Source organism: Lissotriton helveticus, chromosome 7 (assembly GCF_964261635.1).
Source record: "Lissotriton helveticus chromosome 7, aLisHel1.1, whole genome shotgun sequence".
In the NCBI taxonomy this organism is placed as follows: Eukaryota; Metazoa; Chordata; class Amphibia; order Caudata; family Salamandridae; genus Lissotriton; species Lissotriton helveticus.
The window spans coordinates 835,012,758-835,035,296 of record NC_136068.1 but is presented as its reverse complement, the minus strand read 5'-3'; the positions used below and the strand labels follow the sequence as shown (position 1 = coordinate 835,035,296).

General features: G+C 51.3%; 1 protein-coding gene across 1 annotated transcript in view; it reads left to right on the top strand.

Annotated features, from left to right (window-relative positions):
• ANKHD1 (ankyrin repeat and KH domain containing 1) overlaps positions 1-22,539 on the top strand; it is a 1,380,661-nt gene that overhangs the window by 636,100 nt on the left and 722,022 nt on the right. The window contains exon 19 of the mRNA XM_078653327.1: positions 15,469-15,611. Coding sequence (XP_078509453.1) covers positions 15,469-15,611 — 143 coding nt within the window. The remainder of the gene's footprint in view (positions 1-15,468; positions 15,612-22,539) is intronic.

Genomic DNA, 22,539 nt, shown 5'->3' with positions numbered 1-22,539 from the left:
TGCTCCACACTCTTGATGTCAAACGAGCTTTGATGAACTACATCGATAGGACAAAGGAGTTTAGGAAGACACAACAACTCTTTGTTGCCTTTTCAGCCCAGCACAAAGGCAACCCCATTTCCAAGGCAGGGTTAGCCAGGTGGATCGTTAAGTGTATTCAGATTTGCTATCACAAGGCTAAGCGCACTTTAACGGTCCCCCCTAGAGCCCACTCCACCGCTAGTTGGGGGCCTCCATGGCTTTCCTTGGTAATATCCCTTTGGAAGACCTTTGTAGAGCAGCCACATGGTCTACCCCACACACATTTACTAAACACTACTGTGTAGATGTGCACTCCAAGCAGCAAACAGCTGTAGGGCAGGCTGTTCTAAAGACACTTTTTCAGACATCTGCAGCTGGCACAGGCAGCCGCCGTTAATGGAGGGACTGCTATTTATTCTATGCTATAGATATGAATTCAGCAGCCCACATGCCTCGAACTGAATATGCTACTTACCAGTATGCATCTGTTCTTGGCATGTAGGGCTGCTGACATTCATATCGCCCGCCCTCCTCCCCGGCGCCTATAGCGGCTGCAGAATTTACACTTATTCTTACCATGGCCATCGCTCACACTGTTACACTCCATCTTCGCCACAATGGCTAAAAACAATCTGGGGATGGAGTCGATGCCCATGCGCACTGTAGTCCAGGGGAGGAGCCACCTATCTCGTGATACTTCGAAGACTCTTCCAGGACAACAATGTGCAATCATCCGGACCCAACACTAGGCGGCGATCTATGATATAGATATGAATGTCAGCAGCCCTACATGCCAAGAAGAGATGCATACTGGTAAGTAGCATATTCATTCCTGCATCACATTGAGCGAAGGGGTTCTATTTCAGTTTATTTTTGGTCCACCAAAGGTTCAGGCGAGAGAGACCTATTCTGGACTTGGGAAATCCCAACGCCTACCTGAATAAACAGTTCTTCCGCTTGGTCTCTTTACAGGAGATTCTGTTGCTCTCGGACCCAGGAGATTACATGTCCACGCTCAATCTCCAGGGCACATATTTTAATTTTCCCATTTACCCCTCTCATACGAAATTCCTTCCATTCACAATAGTCCGGAGCCATTATCAATTGAGTCCTCTCTTTTGTCTTTAAATATGCCCCCGAATATCCGCAAAGTGCTTAGCTCCAGTGGCAGCCTTTCTCAAGAAACAGACAGCAAGTGTTCCTATATTTGGACGATTGGTTGGTCAAGCAGCCTGCACAATGCTCTTCAGGGAACTAGGCCTTACTCTGAATCCAGAAAAGTGAGTGTTGCTTACTTCAAAGACTATTACCTTCCTAGGGGCAGAAGTTACACAAAAAAGGTCTCTTTCAGTTCGCAGTTTTAAATCTCTCCTTGGGATGATGTCCTCCTGCATCCCTCTAGTTCCATTCTGCCGGTGAAGGATGCGTCCTCTCCAAGAGGAAATAAACAAGCTGTGGCTTCAAGAAGAGGGATCTTTTGACGATCTACTCCCCATCACTCCAGCCATGGTCAAACCTGTTTCATGGTGGGCACATCAAAAGAATATTTCAGTCGGTATCTCCTTTCTAGTCCTGCCATCTCCTTTGGTCCTCACTACCAATGCCTCCATTGACGGATGGGGAGCTTTTCTTCAAGACTTACATGTCAGTGGCAAAGGCTGCATCACCTCCTTCACATCAACTTGTTGAAGCTCAAAGTTGTTCATCTGGTCTTACAAGCATTCCTGCCAAGAATAAAGAACTCAGCGGTACTCGTTCTGAAGGACAACACCACCCGATGCACTACATCAGCAGACAGGGCGGCAAGAGATCACGCCTCCAATCCCAAGAGGAGCAGGGCATCGGGGAATGGGCAATTTGTAACCAAGTATCTCTAATACCAGAACATCTTTCCCGGCAACCAGAAACAAACAGCAGACACTCTAACCAGACTAAAGTATCTGTGTCACGAATGGGAATTGGATCATGCCACACTACAGCATCTTCCTCCAATTTGGCAAGCTAAATCTCAATCTTTTTGCGACATCTACATGCCCCTTCCCTCCTCTGAACAAGGAATGCCTGTCCTTCGCAAGCTGGCACCCCCATCAGGGATCAAGAGGGAATGCATTTTTAATGGCCTGGTCGGGCATCTTTGCTTACGCCTTTCCTCTCCTACCAAGGCTGCTTATGAAGATGAAGCAGAGCCCTGCAGGCTGATCCTCATAGCTCCCTCCTGGCTGTGCCAACATTGGTTTATGGAACTCCTCTTACTCTCTGAGAGACATCACATTCTCTTGAAACCGATTCCATCTCTCTTAACGATGTCCCAGAGCCAAGTGCTGCATCCAGATCTCAAATCTCTTCATTTATCGGCTTGTCTCCTTAGCACAATGTGTTTTCCCATTTGAACCTATCCTTGGAATGCAGGGAAATACTGTCCAGCGTTCGTGAGGCAGTACTAACCAGACCTATCGGCTGAAGTGGAAATGTTTTTGTACTCATCACAAGCAGACCCGACCACTGCAACACACTCTATACCGGCGTCAACCAGAAACCGCTCAAACTACAGTACATCCAAAACGCCACCACCAAACTGGTCCTCGACATCCTCCGTCGCAGCCACATCACGCAACACCTCTGACAACTACACTGGCGCTCAGTCAACGAGAGTCACTTTCAAGCTCCTCACTCACACCTACAAAGCCCTACACAACAAAGGACCAGTGTACCTGAACCACTGCCTCACATTCCACGTACCACCAGACAACTCCGATCCTCCCAACTCTCCCTCTCCTCCATTCCCAGGTTCCACAAGACCAGAACTGGAGGAAGATGTGAGAAGTTGGCCTGATATGCAGTGCTTACTATTCTAGTGAACACTATGTATCAGTCCAAACAACCCTTATTGATGATTGGTTGTAAGTCAACCTGATAGACCAGCTATCCTAGTAGCATGGATACGAGCAGTCTAAGGCTAAGACTCTAGAGGGCGTTTTAAGCCAGCTGTTTTACCATCACATTACCCCTTGAACACCAAGTGAAAGGACACCACACAAGTTGTTATGAAAATAAACAGATATTTATTTATAACAAGACTACCCTGAACTCTTTATGAGTCAGGGAGCTAAGCACACAACAAAACTCTTAAGAAAATACTTTAAGTCGCACAATTTACACAAATGCCCGAGGGGCACGAAAAACCATATATTACAAAAGTGGAATGCGAATTACTAGCAGGTAAGTAACTATTCTCATAGACTTTAGAATCGCTAGGCCTACAATGCTAAACCTTTAGATTAGAAGCAGGAGGCCTGTGGACGTCGTGTGCAGAGTGGGAACTCTCACGCGTAAGGCGGGAAAAAGTCTATGGAGGCTAGTAAAGACAAAGTTACTGTTCTCGGGCCAACCCGACTATGTGGGTCGAAAACGGAAGTGGATCCGAACACTTAGGGTGTTGGACTATGCTGGAGCACCGGAGTACTCAGGTTACCTAGCCCAGGGGCTGCGGCTGCATAGGGTTGAAGTTGCGTCGGAAACCCTCGTTGAAGATCCAGGAGCCTGAAGAAAGAAGTTGCTGGCAGGCGACCAGTGAAGAAGTTCGTGGTGATCCAAGCCTGGATCAGGGAAGAAGAAACCTGTAAGCAGAGGGGACCAAGTTCTGAATCACTAGCCAGTGATTAAGTGGGCACCAGGATGGCACCGGACGAAGTCACCTCAGCCAGGTGAGTGGGCGCTGCTGGGCTCTGCAGTCTCTCGGACCAGGAGGCGTTGTCGGCGACCAGGATGGAGGTGCGAGCTGTCCCACGAAGGTACTTGCTGTCGACGTCGCTGGACCCAGGATTGGGCAACAAGTCTTGGCAAATGCAAGGCCCACGCGGTGGACCTAAAATGGCGTCTTGGGTGGACCAGGAGGGTCCAGGGTGCTCCTCTTTTGGAGGGGAGCAAGGGCTAGTCTGGAGCAACCAGACCAGCAGTGTTTGTCGTCGTGGAGCGTCGTGAGGGGGCCACTAGCCAACGGGCAAGCGACCTGGACAACGCGGTTGGCAGCAAAGAGCAGAAGGGCCCCACGCCGATCTCGTGGATGCAGGGGGGCTGAACTTCGGTGCTGGAGCTGCTCAGGGTCGGGGCTTCTCTTACCCCAAAGCACTCAGTCGAGGGTCACTCGGGAGTCGTGCTGGACAAGCGTCGTGCAGTTCTGAAGATGGCCGGTCCCTCGAGGTCTCGTCACACCCACGGATCACAGCTGGGCTGATGATGTAGGTTGAGGTCAGAGGTGCCAGGGAAGCCGGTTCTCGTCGTGCTGGAGCAGTCTTGATCCGAAGGAGAGACTGGCAACAAACCGCGATGCTTGGTTGGTGCCTGCTGCTGCAGGGTGACTACTCCTTAGACACAAGGGAGAAATCTTGAGAAGAGTCTTGAGTTCCTTCTTGAAGAAAGTAGTTTCAGGATTCAAAGATGATCTGATTTGGAAGGGGGCCAGGTCCTACCTTTATCCTGCAAAAAGGGGCTGGCACGCGACTAAGTCCTGCCCTATGGGTGGGACTAGGAGGGGGGTGGTTACACCCCTCTCCTTTGGCGCGCTTTCCCCAGATCAGGGGCTGGAGTGCCCCTGGAACTGGTTCAAGCCGGCCTATGCACAGTGAGCACCGGGGTGCCACTTGCAGTCACCTTCCTCTAAAGCCCTGCCTACCTAGGATACACAAAATCCTGTCTGGGACAGTGCTGGCACCGCCCCTGGCAGGAAACCCTTTGTCCTTGCCTCCTGGGCTGGGAGGACTCCCAGCAGCAGGAGGGCAGACTTGTGTCTCGGTGGCAGCATCCATTTTGTGGAGCTAAGGCTATGTCTGACTTTAACCGGGGTTACAGGTTACATACATGTCGTGTCCCTCTAGAAGGGTGGAATGCTAACCCCGTCGCCAGAATTGGCGAGGGGTTAGTATTCCAATTCGTATGACACCTTACTCGACATGTTTTGATAAAGCGATACCAGAGTTGGCACATAACCGCGAGGATTATAATGCACTTAAGAGTATATGGTATGCGATATCATGGAAACGGCTAAGGGATGGATCCCGAAAGCCGCAGACAGGCTCAGCTCATGCCAGAGCACTATCTCACACGATTCCAAGCACTCTGCCTTCAGGATTGTCAAGGCCTGCCATAGGAGTGACTGATAGGAGATCTGTGTGCCCATTTAGGCTTAGATATAGGAATACTATATCTAAAGCAAAGGGTGATTACACCACCTTGCCCCAGCTGTCGTGCAGCCAGTTGTGTCAGATTTGGATGGCCAGCCAGGGGTGGCATAATACATGCTGCAGCCCCTGGTAGGCCCTGGGTACACCTATGCCCTGGGTACCTAAGGTACACTTGTACAGGGACTGATAAGGTGACTCAGTATCCAATTAGATATGTACTAAGGTACATGGAATCCATTTTACAGAGAGAGCAGTAGGCCTGGGGTCCTGAATAGCAGGGCCCCAGGTCAACTAAGTCAGAAAACCAGCAAAACACCAGGCAAAAAGTTGGGGGCAACCATAGTCTGGGATCTACCTTCCTACAGAAGATCATTCTCCTACTTTGCCGCCAAGACATGGAACTCCCTGCCCCTGCACCTCAGGCATCCACTTCACTGACCCAGTTCAGGAAGTATCTTAAGACCTGGCTCTTCGAATGATCCTCCACCCAGTCCAACCTGCAGCCCCCGAACCCCAGTACCTTGAGACCCTCATGGGTGTGTAGCCATGCTTTACAAGCCCCTGATTGATTGATTTTATGCCAGCAAGCTAATGTGCATCCTTTCTCTTCTCAGGAGATTCTCCCGTATCTCCTGCACTTTGCAAAATCAGGATTGGCTCACGTCTCTATCGAGGTCCACATAACATCTATCTCACGCTTTAGGAGGTCTACCTTACCTTCCTTATGGTCATCTAGAATTGTTAAGCAATTCCTCAAGGGACTGTTTCAGGTCTGCCACCTGTCAGACCCCCCATCCTCTCTGGCAGCACAGTATTATTATTTTTTTTTTTTAAAACCTTTATTGTACAAAGAGTGCTCACAAATACGGGCCTACAACCCAACGGGCTGGCCACCACATAGCGAAAGCATAAGTAGCAATATAAAAGTGTACACAGGATATGACGGCAAGAAAACAGGAGATACACCAAAAGCCATAGAGCAATCAGCAGGAACAGGAAATTAGAAGGGTAATTTTCTTTTTTTTTACAGGGCGGGGAGTACAGGATCATGACGGGCAGTGAATCCAACAACAAGGGAGGGGCCGTGGTGAGCCGCGGCCCGGCGATCATAAAAATACAGGATAAAACCAACATGAAGTAAACATAGCAACAAGTACAAGCCCAATCGGAGGACCACAAGGAGAGGCAATGGCGTTCGCCGTCCAGCGCCCACCCACCACAGCAACCACCCGACTTGACAAACCTAAGTACAAAAAAAGGACCCCACCGTAAAAAACAATACGATACGCACCCCAACATAAGGAAAGAAACCCCTCACAAAGAGGGAGGGGAAGGAAGAAAAAGGAAAGAGAAGGGACTCCTACCCAATCACGCGCCCCCCGGCGACAGGCAGGAAAACAGAATCCGGTACACAGCATACATTAAAGGTTGATGATAGAACACATAGCGAACCACAATCACAGTACGACCGGAAGGTAAATGCATCAAAAATACACCAGGGGGACACATGACGAGACAGAGTCCCGAAACAGTGAATACTAAAGAGCCATAGAACAAAAAAGGGAGAAAAAAGGGGAGGAAAAAGACCCCCCAAAATGACAGACCCCCCCGCCCACCCCACAAGCCCACCCTGCACCCCTGCAGAAGGCTATGGCCTACCCCCCGGCAGCGTGCCTGTCGCCCTAATTAGAACCCGAAATATAGAAGAGCAAAGACAGGACGGAAACAAAGGACAAAAACGGGGGAGGGGAAAGGAAAAGGGAAGGAATCACACACGGGAGAGGGCCAAGGGACAGTATTATCTGCACCCACCCACCCGCCTGAGAAAAAGGGCAGAGCCCACGGGAAGTCAAAATTATAAGGATACACTCCAGGAGCACCTTAAAGTCACACATAATCATACCGTAACATGCCGATCATCCAACCAATACAAGACTACCGCACATAGAGGCAAATATATATCAACCCTGTCCTTGTTTGTCCAAAGTCATAGCCGTCCGATCCAACAAGAACCAGACCGCGAAGAACCGAAGGCATAGAACAGGGAGATCTGACGGCAGTCCGGATAAGGCACGTGGAGTAAAACACGGAAGATCCAGGAAAGTCATGGTACATCGCACACATCGCAGGCACAGTTCCAGGGACAGTTCAAGCGAGGCCGACCCAGCTGGGTTGGCGCAGGAGCCATGGCCGGCCAGCCGAGGCGAGAAGAGGCAGGAAGAGTCATCGAGTCCAGGCCAGACGGAATCCGGCCCCCAGACCAGCGGCAAAGGAGACCGCACAGGACGATGAAGGGTAATGGAACCCCGTACACCCACAGACGCGGCTGTCGCCGGGGCCATACTTCCCAGGATATTTCCAGCCGCACCCAGCAACGGTGAGGCCACCCCCGATGTTGGGGGCCCAAACGGCCCGAAGAGAGGATCCGCCTCCAGAGCGAAAACGGGTGCAGCCACAGAAGCTCGCCAGGAGTGCAGGGCATCCAGGATATCCAGAAGTGTAGGAGAACCTTCACCACATCCGGCACCCGGGCCATGCGGCGGGCCTCCAGCGCTCGTCCAGGCCCGGCTGAGACACTCAGGGTCGGCCGCCATCTTGGAAGCCCGGCGAGGCCGCGGCGGCCGGCAACCTCCGTCGGGGCAGCGGCAGCACAGTATTGTTCTCTCACAGCTTATGAAGCACCCATTCACAGAGCAGATCCAAAATTAATTTCGTTGAAGGTACCTCTACCTGTAGCATTGACATCTGCTAGGCAAGTGAGTGAAATTCAAGCTTTAACCATTCAGTAGCCTTTCCTGCAATTCAGAAATGAAAGAGTGGTACTCCTGACATATCCTAAGTTAATTCCTGAAGTCTCTTCAGACTTTCATTTAAATAAGCCTGCCATCGTCAAGACATTCTTCCCAGATCCGTCCACTCCAGCAGACAGAACACTCTATTCGTTGATGTTCACATTTGCTTGAAGTTCTATTTGTAAAGGACTAGACGCTTCCACAATTCTGATTGACACTTTGTGGCATAAAGGGCCTCCTGTCCTCTTTCCAAATAGAGCATCGCTTGTTGGATTTCTAGCACCATTCGCAATGACAGGCAAGCCGTTACCGACCTCTGTACACACTCCCTCTACCAGAACTGTTTCAGCCTCAACAGCGCCGTTTGCTGGTGTGCCAATCCAGGACATCTGCCATCCAGCTACTTGGAAGAATGCACACACCTTTGCCGGGCATTACTGCTTTCAAGTTCGCAATGAAAGGACAATGGATCAAACAGTACTGCGACATATTTACCTTTGACTGTAAGATTCCTCCTTCACCCCTCGATCCTTTTCAAGGCTATGCACATTTTTTCTTTCTACTCATTCCTATTGGGTGTATTTGTATATCTATATATTTATATATGTTTTGATATATAGCTTTATGTCTGGTTTTGGATATGATATATCTATGAATTCATCTATGAATTCATGCTTTACATTAAAACAAAAAGGTGCAGTAATGGAAACAATGCGCTTAACTGAATTTTAATCTGATTCAAGTGTGTGAAACTATTAAAGTTCCAATACTGGAGTAAGAAAACAAGTTACTTACCTGCAACAGTAGTTCTCCAGTATTAGAATCTTTCATAGATCTACATGCGACCCACCCTCCTCCCCTGAGAAATTCACCTTTCCCTCTTTTTGTCTGGGTGTATCTAGTACTCTCGTGCTTTGAAATTCTGAGGGACTGGAATTTCTCTCAAGAGTATTCAAGAGGGCAGGGCAACCTGATTGGTTCAAACCTATGTTTGGTCTCTTTTTAACAATGCTTAATATGTTAGAAAACTAAAGGGCCTATGGCCTTTCTGGCCTATGTCTAACTTTGCATTGCTATTATAATGTACCGTGGGATTCCCATCTTGACGACAGGGAATGATTCAAGCATATGAATATATGAAAGAAGCAATACTAGAGAACTACAGTTACAGGTAAGTAACTTATTTTCTTCCCTTTAAGCTCCAGATTATCTTGCTGTGAATCAGGTGCCTTCTGTGGCATTGGCAGTTTTAAGGTTGATTTCTCATCCCTTTTGACCTTCATCTGGGCCATTGCGCCAGCCTACAGCTATTTTGACTTCCCTGATGTGTGTAAGTGTGTGTGTGTACGAGGGTGTGTGTATAGATCTGTGTATATGTATGTATATATGTGTGTATATGTATTCTCTCTCTCTCTCCTTTTTTTTTTCTTTTCCTTTTTATGGTAGCCCAAGCAGAGGTTTGCAACAGGAAAGGCAGGGCTCACACCTCCCTTCTTATGGTCTGTAACACATCCCTACTCAAAGTTGACCATTTCTCTGGTATGAAATTTCACCTCATTGTCAATGTTGACTATCCTAGGGAGAACATCTGGGATAATCTGCTCTGGGGAAACCAGCCAGTCCACCACTGTGGTCATGCTGGCTCCTGTATCCCTCAAAACCTCTACCTTTGTCCCTGTTGATTATTGCCCGTTTCCTGACCATGCTTAGAGGTAAAGAGGTTAGGGCTTCAACATCCACCCTACCCATAGAAACTAAGGTGACTTCACTACAACCTCTGGTTTCACCTGGGCAAACGTCCACCCCAGTTCCTGCTCTTACAATCCCTTGGGTCAGCCCACCTGTGGCGGGCTACTTGGAATCAAATACTGGCTGGTGACAGTCCAGGCGCACCACAGCCTTCACGGCGTCAGTAGGTTTCTTCTCCTTATACCATCCCCATTTGTGTTTGGAATAGGCATGGGACTCCTTCTCTTTGGTAGACTTCTGCAGTTACTGTGAGAGCTCCTTTTTTTATCATTGTTGCTACCCTCTTTCTTCTGAGGGGTGGCTGAAAACCATATCTGATAGAGACTACTAGCTGCAGATTCCTTAACGTAGAATTATCCCTTGGTGTGAGACTGGATCCGGAAAACTTTTTTCCACAGCATCCCTGCACGCCAGGGGGATGGCATTGCTCGACTCCGCCCAGGCGTCGTCCGTGCACACAAGTCCCACCCCAGCGCGCCGACGTCAGTTTTTTTCTTTTTATCCTTTTCCACATGCAGCGCGGATCTGGTCTCATTCCGCGCCTGTTTAGGCCCCTTTTTTCTTCACTTTTAAGGTTCTCTGTGTGGAACGGTGTGCGAATGCCTTCGGGCTTTAAGACTTGCACGTCGTGTGGGCGCCTTATGTCGGCGACGGACCCTCACCTCATTTGCATGTGGTGTTTGGGGGAAGATCATGGCTCCACTGATTGCGAGGCGTTCCAACAGTTGAAGCCGAAATCGCGGCGGGAGCGCTGGATGAAACTGCTCTGTGCGTCTCTCAAGGTCGGCTTAATCTCCTCGATCAGCTTCTGCGGAAGGTTTTCGAAGCGGCCGTCGTCTTCCTCATCCCTGTCCTGTGCCGCACGAGCGTCGCTCCCCGGTGGGTAAGTGTCGCAGCTTGTCCTCGGAGGCTGGTTTCCGGCCTGTTGGGGTTGTGGGCTCTCCGTGGGTGATGCAGCCCCGCATTTCGGCCCCCCTATCCACCGTTTCCCGGTGAGGGGGGCGTCGAGAGCTCAGATGGAGTCGTTTGCGGCGGCCTTGCAGGGCTCGCTGGCTTCTCCTCCTGGGACGTCGGCGGATCCCTTGCATTGTGCGTGGCCCTCCGTGGTGTAGCTGGCAGCTCCGGCGCCAACTAGCTCTGCTCTGGCACCGACTGGCTCGGCTCCAGGCTTGGAGGATGTGGTACCGTTGGGGTGCGGCCCTTCGGGAGTCTCTCCTTCGGTCCACCGCGCCTCTGCCTCGCCGCAAACTCCTGTGGGAGTCCCTGTGGTGTTGCGGGAGGTCGCCGGGTCTCGGGTCGCATCCCTTAGCCCCTCTCGTCCCTCTGGACTGGCGGCGGCCTCGTCTCTGGCTGTGGTGACGCCGCTACGGCAGCTGCTGGCCCGAGCAGCGCCACCGGGGTCGGTGTACCCACCCGTGTACCGCTATGGGTCGAGGCTGGAAGGGGACCCCTCGTCCCCTCTGGGCCCCTCTCGTCCCTCCACACAGGCAGCTGCCTCGTCGTAGGTCGGTCGGAGGTTGAATCGGCCGTGGCGGCGCCGCATAGGTCGGGAAACACCAAATACCCCAGTCTGGGTCGAGGCTGGCGGAGGGCTTCTTGTCACTCCCCGGTCCCTCTCGTCCCTCCACGCAGGCGGCTTCCTCATCGGAGGTCGAGTTGGTGCCGGAATGGCGTCAATCCTTGACCACTTCGGCTCCGGTCCTCGGCGCTGTGTGATGTGGCAGAGGCCTGTCCGGCGTCTCCTTTGGCCCCGGAGGGTGATGACTTCCTGCCTCAGGTGGCGGACTCTACGGCGCCAGACAGGCGTTGAGTCGCGGACTCTTCTTCGGACGCTCCCTCTTCTCTGGAGGTTGGGTGCCTGCTGGTGTCGTCCTCACCGGAGACGGGCCGCCGCGTGTTGGCTCTTTCCCCGGCGTCATCAAAAGGCGGCTCCCCGCCATTCCCGAGTCTGATGTTTTCACAGGAGGAGCAACAGGTCTCCCACTCCTCGGGCCTTCCTTCTGCCTTTCAGGTTTGGCCTTTGCCTGCCCCGCTTCTCTTTGGGGAGGGCCGCCTTAATTTGCAGCCGTCGCCCACGGAGGAGCTGCTTTCTCCACCGCGGGGCCCTACGGAGGCGGGTACGGCCTTAGCTTGTGCAGTGTACACGGCTGTGGGTATTTTGTGCATGGGTGTCCCGGTTGCTTATTTTCCTGCAGATCTACTGGAGGTTCTGCACCAGGGCTCTGGTGGGAGGGAGCTGTGCTTCCCTTTGAGGGTACTCTCCTTTCTTCCCTGATGGGGACTAGGGGGCGTCCTGCCACAGGGGACCTAGTGCCCCATCACCTCCTGCACTGGCACATTCCAGCACCGCATGACCCGGCGTATCTTTCCCTCCACCCCTCTGCTTCCAGCCCACTTTTGCGGACTGCTTTTCCCCTCCCTGCCACAACTGTTGTCTCCACCGTCCTGGGAGGCCCGCTGGCTGGACTCTTGGCGCAACGTGTTCGCCTCGCCCAGCGCCGCTCTGCGGGCCCTTAACATCTTATTTGTGTTGGCCAGCGCCACTTATTCTTTGTGGGACTCGGACGAGTCCTTGGGATCCGCCACTTCACAAGAGACTGTTCAGGTTGACTTGCGGCAGCATGCGTTGCATGGCCGAGAGCTGGTGGCGTTCATTCTTCGCTCAGCTCTGGACATATCGGAGGCGCTGGGTCGGGCCATGGCTTCTTCCGTTGCCTTTCGACGCCACGCCTTGGCTTCGGGACAGTGTGTTCCCTGAGAATGTTAGGAAACGACTGGTTGATCTTCCCTTCGACAGCACACATGCCCCTGCAGACTTTGCCATCCAGAGGTTCTTGGCGGGGCTTCGTCCTCCTCCTCTTCTCCCCCTCAGTGACTGGTAAGTTGATCTGGTTCTTGGACCTCCCTTTGGGCGAGTCGCCCTGGTTGTGCTGCGTTTTGTGGCCACTCGAGTCCTCCTTGCTGAGACTGTGGCTTGTTGGCTGCTGGACGGCCCTTGTTGCCTGTGTGTGTTTTTTGCTTGAGTTATCTGCGCAGATTGGCCATGAGATTAGGCCTTCAGTTTTTCTCTTGGGCTGCTTGACAAGCCTTCTGCGGGTTTTTTTTCCCCCACGGCTTTCGTTTTTTCCTCTGCTGCAGAAGTTTTTTCCAAGGAGAGTTCCCATGTTTTAGGACTTACCTTACCCTATGTGAGATAGTGGTAGCTGTTATATAGCTTGTGCTGTGCTAGGGGGTTGTGGTCGCCTTCGGGCCTCTGCTCTCCATGGCGTTTATGTATGTTGCAGATACTGCTTTGGGTCGTGTGCATGGACCCCTCCTGGTGGTGTGTCCGGGCATTTCGTCGCCTTCATGCTCCTGTCCTGGAGGCTGAGATGGTTTTATGTTTTTTCCCTTTTTCAGCCGTAGCCTGCCCGATCTTCTTGGGGGCCCTGGGCTATTCTTCCTGTTTCCGGCTGCTACTTGCTGCCGGCCCGCTCTGTCTGGTCTGTTGATTACCGACTATGGTGGGCTTGCCTTCTTTTCCCTCGTTTATCTGGCCCCTCTGAGTTTCTTTTTTCTTTTTCTTCTTCTTTCTCTTCCTTACCTGGAATTGGCTGGAGGTTCGGTTGCTTTGTAGGGGCGTGGGAAGCTTCGGCCTCCCCTGGCCTTACCCTTGTTTCCTCTGTTGAGTGTGAACGGGCTTCTCGTTCTCCTTTCTTCTTCCCACACCCCTCTATGGGTCGGGAGTGTTCTGCTTGTGGGGTTCCCTTTGCCTGCGGAGAGGGGCCCCTGGCCATGTCTGTTGGACTGGTCCCCTGTGGGACCTTCTGTTATTGCCAGGCTGGTGGGGTCCTTTCGCAGACCCTCCTTCCCCATGGGTTTGGCTAGGGTATCTATTCTACGTTAAGGAATCTGCAGCTAGTAGTCTCTATCAGATGTATGAGTTACTTCCCTTCGGTAACGATGTATCTGGTAGAGACTATTCTAGCCGCAGATTCCTTCACCGCCCGCCCTTCCTCCCCCTTCTGCGAGAACCTTTCTTTGCTCTTTGACAGGATGTTTTTGTCTTGTTTCTTGTTCCTTCCTCCTCTTTGGCAATTTAGAGGATGGGTCTATAGGTACTCCGGTGCCCCTCTGTCCTGGTTGCTTTGGGATTCTGGCTTGCCTTGTTCTCGTCCCTCCCCTTCCTCCCTCTTTGTTTCTAGGGTCCTGGGCCTCTGCTACCCTTTGGGTTCGGGTCACCTGGCAGTGCTTTGCCCTTTCTTTCCTTGGAGGATTGTCGTACTCTGTGTTCGGGTTGCCTTGGAGGGGTGGCGTTCCCTATTTGTCTTGGAACTGGTTCCCCTTTGTTGTTCTTGGTTGCGGTGATACTCCTGCTCTGGTCATCATGACATTTTGCATGTGTACTGTGTTGTGGGGAGGGGGGGGGGGGGGGTGTTGCTGTCTACATCCTGGCAGGGTGGTGATTCAGGGCTTTATTCTTTTCCCTGCCTTTGGGTACTGCGGTGTCTGGCACTGCTCCTTATGTTTGTTGTTCCTCACCTTTCCTTTTTTCCAAATGATCTGCTATTTCGCACACTGGTCCCAGGTTTCCCCAGTTTGTCTTGTGACTCTGCATTGTGGCGCGAAAAAGTTCTCCGAAGAAAACTGACGTAGGCGCGCCAGGACTTATCAGACCTCACTGACGTCCGGTGCGCGCACGGCGCCTGCGCGGAGTTGCACGATGCCGTGCCCCGGAGCGCAGGGATGCTATGGCAAAAAGTTTTCCGGATCCAGTCTCACGCATGGGGATAATTCCACGTTAAGGAATCTGCGGCTAGAATCGTCTCTACCAGATACATCGTTACCGAAGGTAAGTAACTCATACTTTAGTGATCAGCCCAGGGGCACCCTAGTGCACACCACGTGTCAGATTATTTTCCAAGCTGTCTGGTATCAGACAGTTTTGGAATTCATTACATGTTTGTATAACTCTGAATGACTGTTACTCAAGTTGTGCTGCTATATGGTCAGATTATATAGCCCATTGGCAGTAGTGAACAGTATTGCCTTTTTACCCACCCTTCTGGGTGCTTTTCAGGTAGGAGACCAAGCTTCTGCACATAAGCATCTTTCATGTGAGTGTGGGAGTCAGCTACCCCCTTTTCTAGAGTCTGAAAATCCCTCCACAGTGTTGGTACCAACTCCCACAGTAAGGCTCCCCAGTGCTGTTGACCCACCCTGCACATTCTCATTGCCAGTCTATAAGCTGGCAGCAGAGCAAATCAAATCTTGTTACTGGAAACCTGATGATAATACGTAGCCCTTTTCTCTCCAGCAGTGAGGCTTCTAGAAGTAAGTAAAAGAAGAGAAATTACAGTTAAAATCCTAGAAATAAATGAAATGGAAAACTAGCTGCAAAAACATTATTCCCACTGTAGGTAATTTAATACATAGAAAAATCAAGTCATAAAATACATGGAGTCAAGCCTTGCCTCTCTAAAATCCATGATCTATTTTCAAGTTTATGTTGATTGATGTCCTCCTGATCAGGTACGAGTGCTTTATAATGTTCCTTTTAGTCTGGAAGGAATGGGGCAAGGAAACTAGTGAAAATTAAGGGTTATTTTAAATTCCCTTATTTCTGAAGAAATTTTGAAGTCTACAGTGTACTGAAAATGTCTGTTAAACATCTTCTATGAAATGTATTTTCTTCTATCTTGATATTTAGTAGCAAGCATTTTTTTTTGTTTGTCTGTGCATTTTAGGTAGTGGAGCTACTTTTACTAAGAGGTGCAAATAAAGAGCATAGGAATGTCTCAGACTACACTCCCCTTAGCCTTGCTGCATCAGGAGGATATGTCAACATAATCAAGGTTCTCCTTACTGCTGGTGCAGAAATAAATTCAAGGTAATGTTTAAGCCATATTTACAACTGTACCGTCCTTCTAACAGCACTGGAATGTGTATGTTAATGTGTACTATTCATGCAAGGTTTGATTTTACTACATCAGCAAATTGTTGTGGTTGCACATAACCATTTGTAATAATGTATTTCTTTTGGCTACACAGACAGGTGGGTGAGACAAATTATCCAGTATGGTTATTGCCTGGAACTCACTTCTACTCCACCCAGCATACCACCCAAACACCGTCCTATGTCCAAAGAACACGCTGTTACAACAAGAGGTCCAATCCATGCTACAAAAGGGCGCCATAGAGCCAGTCCCTTTTCAACACCAAGGAACAGGAGTATACTCTCTATACTTCCTAATTCCCAAAAAGGACGGGTCGCTCAGACCCATATTAGACCTCAGACCTCTGAACCAATACATACTGTCAGAGCACTTCCATATGATTACTCTACAACAAGTACTCCCATTACTTCAGCACGGCGACTTCCTCGCCACATTAGACCTCAAAGATGCATACTTCCACATACCTATACATCCAGCTCACAGGAAATATCTCCGGTTCAGAATAGAAGGTCAACACTATCAGTTCAAAGTTCTCCCTTTTGGAGTAACTACAGCCCCAAGAGTGTTCACAAAATGTCTAGCCGTAGTGGCAGCACACCTCAGAAGGCAACACATCCATGTGTTTCCAATCATCGACGATTGGCTCATAAAAGCCAAATCGTACGCCCAATGTGCAAGCCATACGTCTCAAACACTCCAGCTGCTGCACAGTCTGGGTTTTTCCATGAATTACCCAAAATTTCATCTACAACCCTCCCACATACAACAATATCTGGGAGCTACCATAGATACATCAGTAGCAAAGGCATATCCAAATCCAGTCAGGATAGCCAACATGCAGACTCTAATTCAGAAGTTTCAGCCACAACACTCCTTACCAGCTAGAGTGTTCATGCAACTCATAGGCATGATGGCCTCCTGCATATTCATTGTCCCTCATGCCAGACTTCAAATGCGTCCATTACAAGAATGCCTAGCACGGCAGTGGAACCAAGCTCAAGGACAACTAAAAGACCTAGTGTTGGTAGACAGTCGCGCTTACAACTCTCTGCAGTGGTGGAACCCACAACACCTTTCCAAGTGGCGACTGTTCCAAGAGCCGGTTCCACAAGTAGTACTAACAGCGGACGCATCACTGACAGGTTGGGGAGCCCACCTACATCAATACACAGTCCAGGGACTCTGGACAGTCAAGCAAAAGACACTGCATATCAACCACCTAGAGTTGCTAGCAGTATTTCTGGCACTAAAAGCATTCCAAAAATACGTATACAACAAAGCTGTGTTGATCCGGACGGACAACATGACAGCCATGTATTACATCCAGAAACAGGGAGGGACTCACTCTCTACAGCTTTCTCACCTAGCGCAGAGCATATGGAGGTGGGCAATTCCAAAGAACATTTTTCTCCTAGCAGAACACCTGCCAGGGAAAGACAATCAAATAGCGGACCTGCTAAGCAGACACAGTCAACAGATACACGAATGGGAGATTCACCCTCAAGCTCTCCAACCATTCTTTCAAAAATGGGGGCATCCAGATATAGATCTGGTTGCCACAAACAAACTCAAAATGCCAGTACTTTGCTGCCAGGTTCCCGCATCAGTTGTCACAGGGCAATGCGATATGGATGAACTGGTCAGGCAGATTTGCGTATGCTTTTCCACCAGCCCCACTGATTCTGCTAGTGGCACGCAAACTACGTCAGCAGTCACTGACAATGATCCTGGTTGCTCCAACATGGGCGAGACAACCATGGTACACAACATTCCTAGAACTCCCCGTGGTTCCACATCAAAGACTGCGTCTGTCGCCACATCTTCTAACTCAGAACCATGGAGAAATAAGGCACCCAGATCCCAATCAACTGAACCTAGCGATCTGACTCCTGAAGTCTTAGAAGTTGGATATCTCAACTTGCCTCCTGATTGTATGAACATTATTAAAGAGGCAAGACGACCAACTACTAGAGCGTGCTATGCAGCCAAATGGAAAAGATTTGTAATTTATTGCAATAATAACAAAATCAATCCATTAGACGCTTCTATACAAACATTATTTGTTACCTGTTGCATCTACAAAGATGCAATTTAGCATACTCTTCTTTAAGACTACATCTTGCAGCTATAGCAGCATACCTCCAGAACAGACAACACCTGTCTCTGTTCAGAGTTCCACCAATCAAAGCTTTCATGGAAGGGCTTAAAAGGATAATCCCGCCAAAACATCCACCTTCACCAGTCTGGAACTTAAATATAGTACGTTCGAGGCATGTGGGCTGCTGAATTCATATCTATAGCATAGATTGCCGCCTAGTGTTGGGTCCGGATGATTGCACATTGTTGTCCTGGAAGAGTCTTCGAAGTATCACGAGATAGGTTGCTCCTCCCCTGGACTACAGTGCGCATGGGCATCGACTCCATCTGCTGCCTGAAACTGAACTCGGACAAGACGGAAGTCCTCATCCTGGGATCTTCGCCCTCCGCCTGGGACGACTCCTGGTGGCCCCCAGCCCTGGGCACCGCACCCAAGCCAACCAACCACGCACGCAACCTGGGCTTCATCCTGGACCCCTCCCTCTCGATGACCAGACAAGTCAACGCCGTCTCCTCATCGTGCTTCAACACCCTGCGTATGCTTCGCAAGATCTTCCGCTGGATCCCGACCGAGACCAGGAAGACTGTCACCCAGGCACTCGTCACCAGCCGACTGGACTACGGAAACGCCCTCTACGCCGGAACCACAGCCAAGATACAGAAAGGACTCCAGCGCATCCAGAACGCCTCCGCCCGACCCATCCTGGATGTCCCCCGACGCAGCCACATCTCCAGCCCCCTGAGGAACCTGCACTGGCTCCCCGTCGACAAGAGGATCACGTTCCGGCTCCTCACCCACGCACACAAGTCTCTCCACGACCTGGGCCCCAAGTACCTCAACGACCGCCTGACCTTCTACACGCCCACCCGCCAGCTACGGTCCACCAGCCTCGCCCTCGCAGCCGTACCACGCATCCGAAGAGCCACCGCCGGAGGAAGATCCTTCTCTTACCTGGCTGCCAAGACTTGGAACTCCCTCCCCATCCACCTTCGGCTGACCCAGGACCATCTCGCCTTCAGGAAACAACTCAAGACCTGGCTGTTCGAGCAGTAGCATACCCCTCCCCCCAAGCGCCTTGAGACCCTCCCGGGAGAGTAGTGCGCTATACAAATGGCATGATTGATTGATCCCCAGATTGTTTTTTCCGCCATTGGGTTTGGATGTACTTTCGTTCTCTCAGTTCGGAATCGACAATATTCTCGAGGCCAAAAGGCCTTTTTGTCTCTAATATCGTCGGTATTGTTTGCGTTCGGTGCCCGGTTCTTTTCGGACTCGCCTTCCGAGTTCAACATCCAGGGAGTCGCGTGACTCTTTGGAGCTCGAGGCCCAGTCGACGCAGCAAGACCCTCGACAACGCGATATGGAACGGAGCCCGTTCAAGAAGTGTCCCGTGTGCGGATCGAAGTACCCACACATCGACGTCCACCCGGTGTGCAACAAGTGCCTGTCGCCAGACCACGATGAAGCCAACTGTATGGCTTGTTCCAGGTTTCGTTCAAAGAAAACGATTCAGCTTCGGCGGGTGGCGCGCATGGAGGCCCGGCAGTCGGCCCCAGCACCAGTGGACATCTTCGACAGCGAGGAAGCAGACGAACACGACGTTCAGCTGCAGATTTCACCTCCAGCGGAGGAAGTCGACTACGACTATCAAGTGGATGTCGAAGGCCTACCCGTACAAGAAGTCGTCGACGAGGTAGGAGATGACGATGAGGCCTATGGGGCCATGGAAGATGGGTCAGAGGACGAGCTATGCCCCGTTCGAACACTTACACAGGCTCAGGTCGAGGGATCGCCTATCGGCCTTACCCAAGACCCTCTACCAAAATCCACGGCCCCGCCTCCCGGCCCGGCTACGGACACTTCGACGGAGCCGCCATTACAGAAACCGAAACCGAAAGTGAAACCTTCGGTGTCCGCACAACCTAAAGTGGTTCAGGCACAATCTAAACCGAAACCTTCTGATCCACCGTCGACACCCTCGTCCTCCGAGGTGTCGGGACAGCCCAAGCCGAAGAAGCCTGTCGACCCGGCAAAGTCGGTGAAATCCGTCCAGCCGAAGCAAACTAAAGGCGTCGAGCCGAAGCCCAAAAAGGCCGTCCAGACTCCGTCAAGCAAGGGCGTCGAGCCGAAGTCCGGATCGGGCGTCGAGCCGGAGCCAAGCAAGGGCGCGTCACCGAGGGCCGCAAAGGGCATCGAGCCGAAGACCAGCAAGGGCATCGAGCCAAAGGTTGGTGCCCCTAAAGCGGTTGCCCAGGACACCAACACGGTCAATTCTCGGACCGACCAGCCAAAGTCCTCGACGATCGAGTCTTCCCACGTAGCTGGACCGAGGTCGTCTGTCGTATCGGCGAAGCCGTCCGCTTCCTTCACGAAGCAGGTCTCGGACTCCCTCAAGCGTATCAGGGACAAGGCTTCGGCAGAAGACCCCAAAACGCCTTCTGCACCGAAGCAGTCGGTCCCCACCTCCAAGTCATCTACGCCACTCCTCTTCACGTTGCCGCCGAAGGTGGCACCGAAGGCCTTCGCACCACGGGCGGTGCCCGAAGCGAAAACGCACAGTGCTGTGGGGTCGACGCCTACTCTCCCGGCTGGGGGCTTGACGCATCGACCACCATTACTGGAGGAACAGTCGGAACGTTTCATCGATGCCGACACTGGGAAGCTTACGCTTTACAAGCGGAAAATTACGGCGACGACGCCTTTGGAGTCGTATACCATTCCTTTGAAGCGCAAAAGGCCTGCTTCTGATTCACCGGTCTTGGTCGAACCACTGACTCCTCGGACTCAAAGAGTTGCCACGCCCTCGCCAACTTATTCCGATGCCGAGGATGCTGGGGATCAAGATGAGGAATACAGCTTCCCGGCCCACACAGATCCTGATGCACAACAGGACGCATGGGTGGACACAGGGGACCTGGGGGATCAGCAACCCGCCCTCGACCCTCAGATATACAATATCAAAACGTCTCCCACTGAGGATTCTGCGGCATTCAATGCCTTGATTGAAAGGGCGGCTAAGAACCACGACGTTGAACTCTATGCTGACCCTGTGGAGGTGGACTTCCTCTTTGACACTTTTTCAACAGCTGAAAAGACTGTGAAAACCCTCCCAATGCTGAAAGGGGTCCTCAAACATGCTGCGGACATTTTCAAAGAGCCCACACGGGCAAGGGTGGTCAACCCTAGAATTGAAAAAAAATACCGGCCGGCAACTGGCGATCCCACCTACATCAAGGGCCAGTTGCCATTGGACTCCCTGGTCGTTTCTAATGCCCGCAAGAGGGCGAATTCGCAAACCACTGGTGAAGCTCCTCCCCCGGACAAAGAGTCCAAAGTGCTAGAAGCATCGGGAAAGAGAGTAGCAGCTCAGGCGGCCAATATATGGCGTATCTCTAACACGCAGGCGCTCTTGGCACGCTACGACAGGGCACACTACGACACACTAGAGACCCTGTTGCAACATCTCCCAGACCAATATAAGGAGGCTGCGGAGATGCTTATCCAGGAAGGGAAGCTCATCTCCAACGCTTCAATTAAGTGTGCACTGGACGTTGCCGATACTGCAGCCAGGGCAATTAACACCAGTGTGATGTTAAGACGACAAGCATGGCTCAGAATCTCTGGATTTAAGCCTGAGATCCAAACTACCATCCTCAACCAGCCAGTTAACCCTGACAGATTATTTGGTCCTGAGGTGGATACCACCTTGGAAAAAATAAAAAAGGATACAGAGACTGCCAAGTCCATGGGAGCTCTCCAATCCCAACAGTTTCGGGGGAGCACTTTTCGTCGCTCAGGCAATAGGGGTGTTTCCAGAGGCCAAATGTCCCAGCAAACACAATTCAATAAAGGTGGGGCGCAATCCTCTTACCCCAAACAAAATAGAGGAGGTTATCGGGGCAACAACGCCAAGGGCAGAGGCAAGGGCAACAACAACTCCCGTTCCTCCGCCTCCAACAAACAGTGACGCCCTGTCACTACCCCCGACCATTCCACACCTGTCGGGGGGAGACTCCAGCAGTTCCTGCCAGTCTGGAAAACCATCACCACAGACAGGTGGGTCAGGAAACTTATCCAGTACGGTTATTGCTTGGAGCTCACATCCACTCCACCCAACATACCAACAAAACACCGTCCTATGTCCACAGAGCATTTGCACTTATTGCAGCAGGAGGTTCTCGTCATGCTGCAAAAGGGCGCTATAGAGCTCGTGCCAGTGGAGGAGGAAGGCACAGGGGTGTACTCCCTGTACTTCTTAATCCCAAAGGAGGACGGGTCCCTCAGGCCTATTCTGGACCTCAGGCCCCTAAACCAGTACATTCTCTCAGAACACTTCCACATGCTAACGCTGCAGCAGGTTCTTCCGCTCCTCAATCAGGGAGACTTCCTCGCAATCTTGGACCTCAAGGATGCTTACTTCCACATTCCACTCCATCCATCACGCAAAAAATACCTCAGATTCACCATTCAAAATCGGCATTATCAATTCAAGGTCCTTCCTTTCGGAGTGACCACGGCCCCCAGAGTGTTCACCAAATGTCTAGCGACAGTGGCGGCGCACCTCAGGAGACAACACATCCATGTCTACCCTTATCTCGACGACTGGCTGGTTCAGGCAAAGTCGGCCCAGCAGTGCGCCGCCGACATGTCCCACACCATTCACCTTCTTCACAGTCTGGGGTTCTCCCTGAACTATCCTAAGTCGCACCTTCAGCCAGCCCATGTGCGGCAATATCTAGGTGCAACAATCAATACTCTGGCGG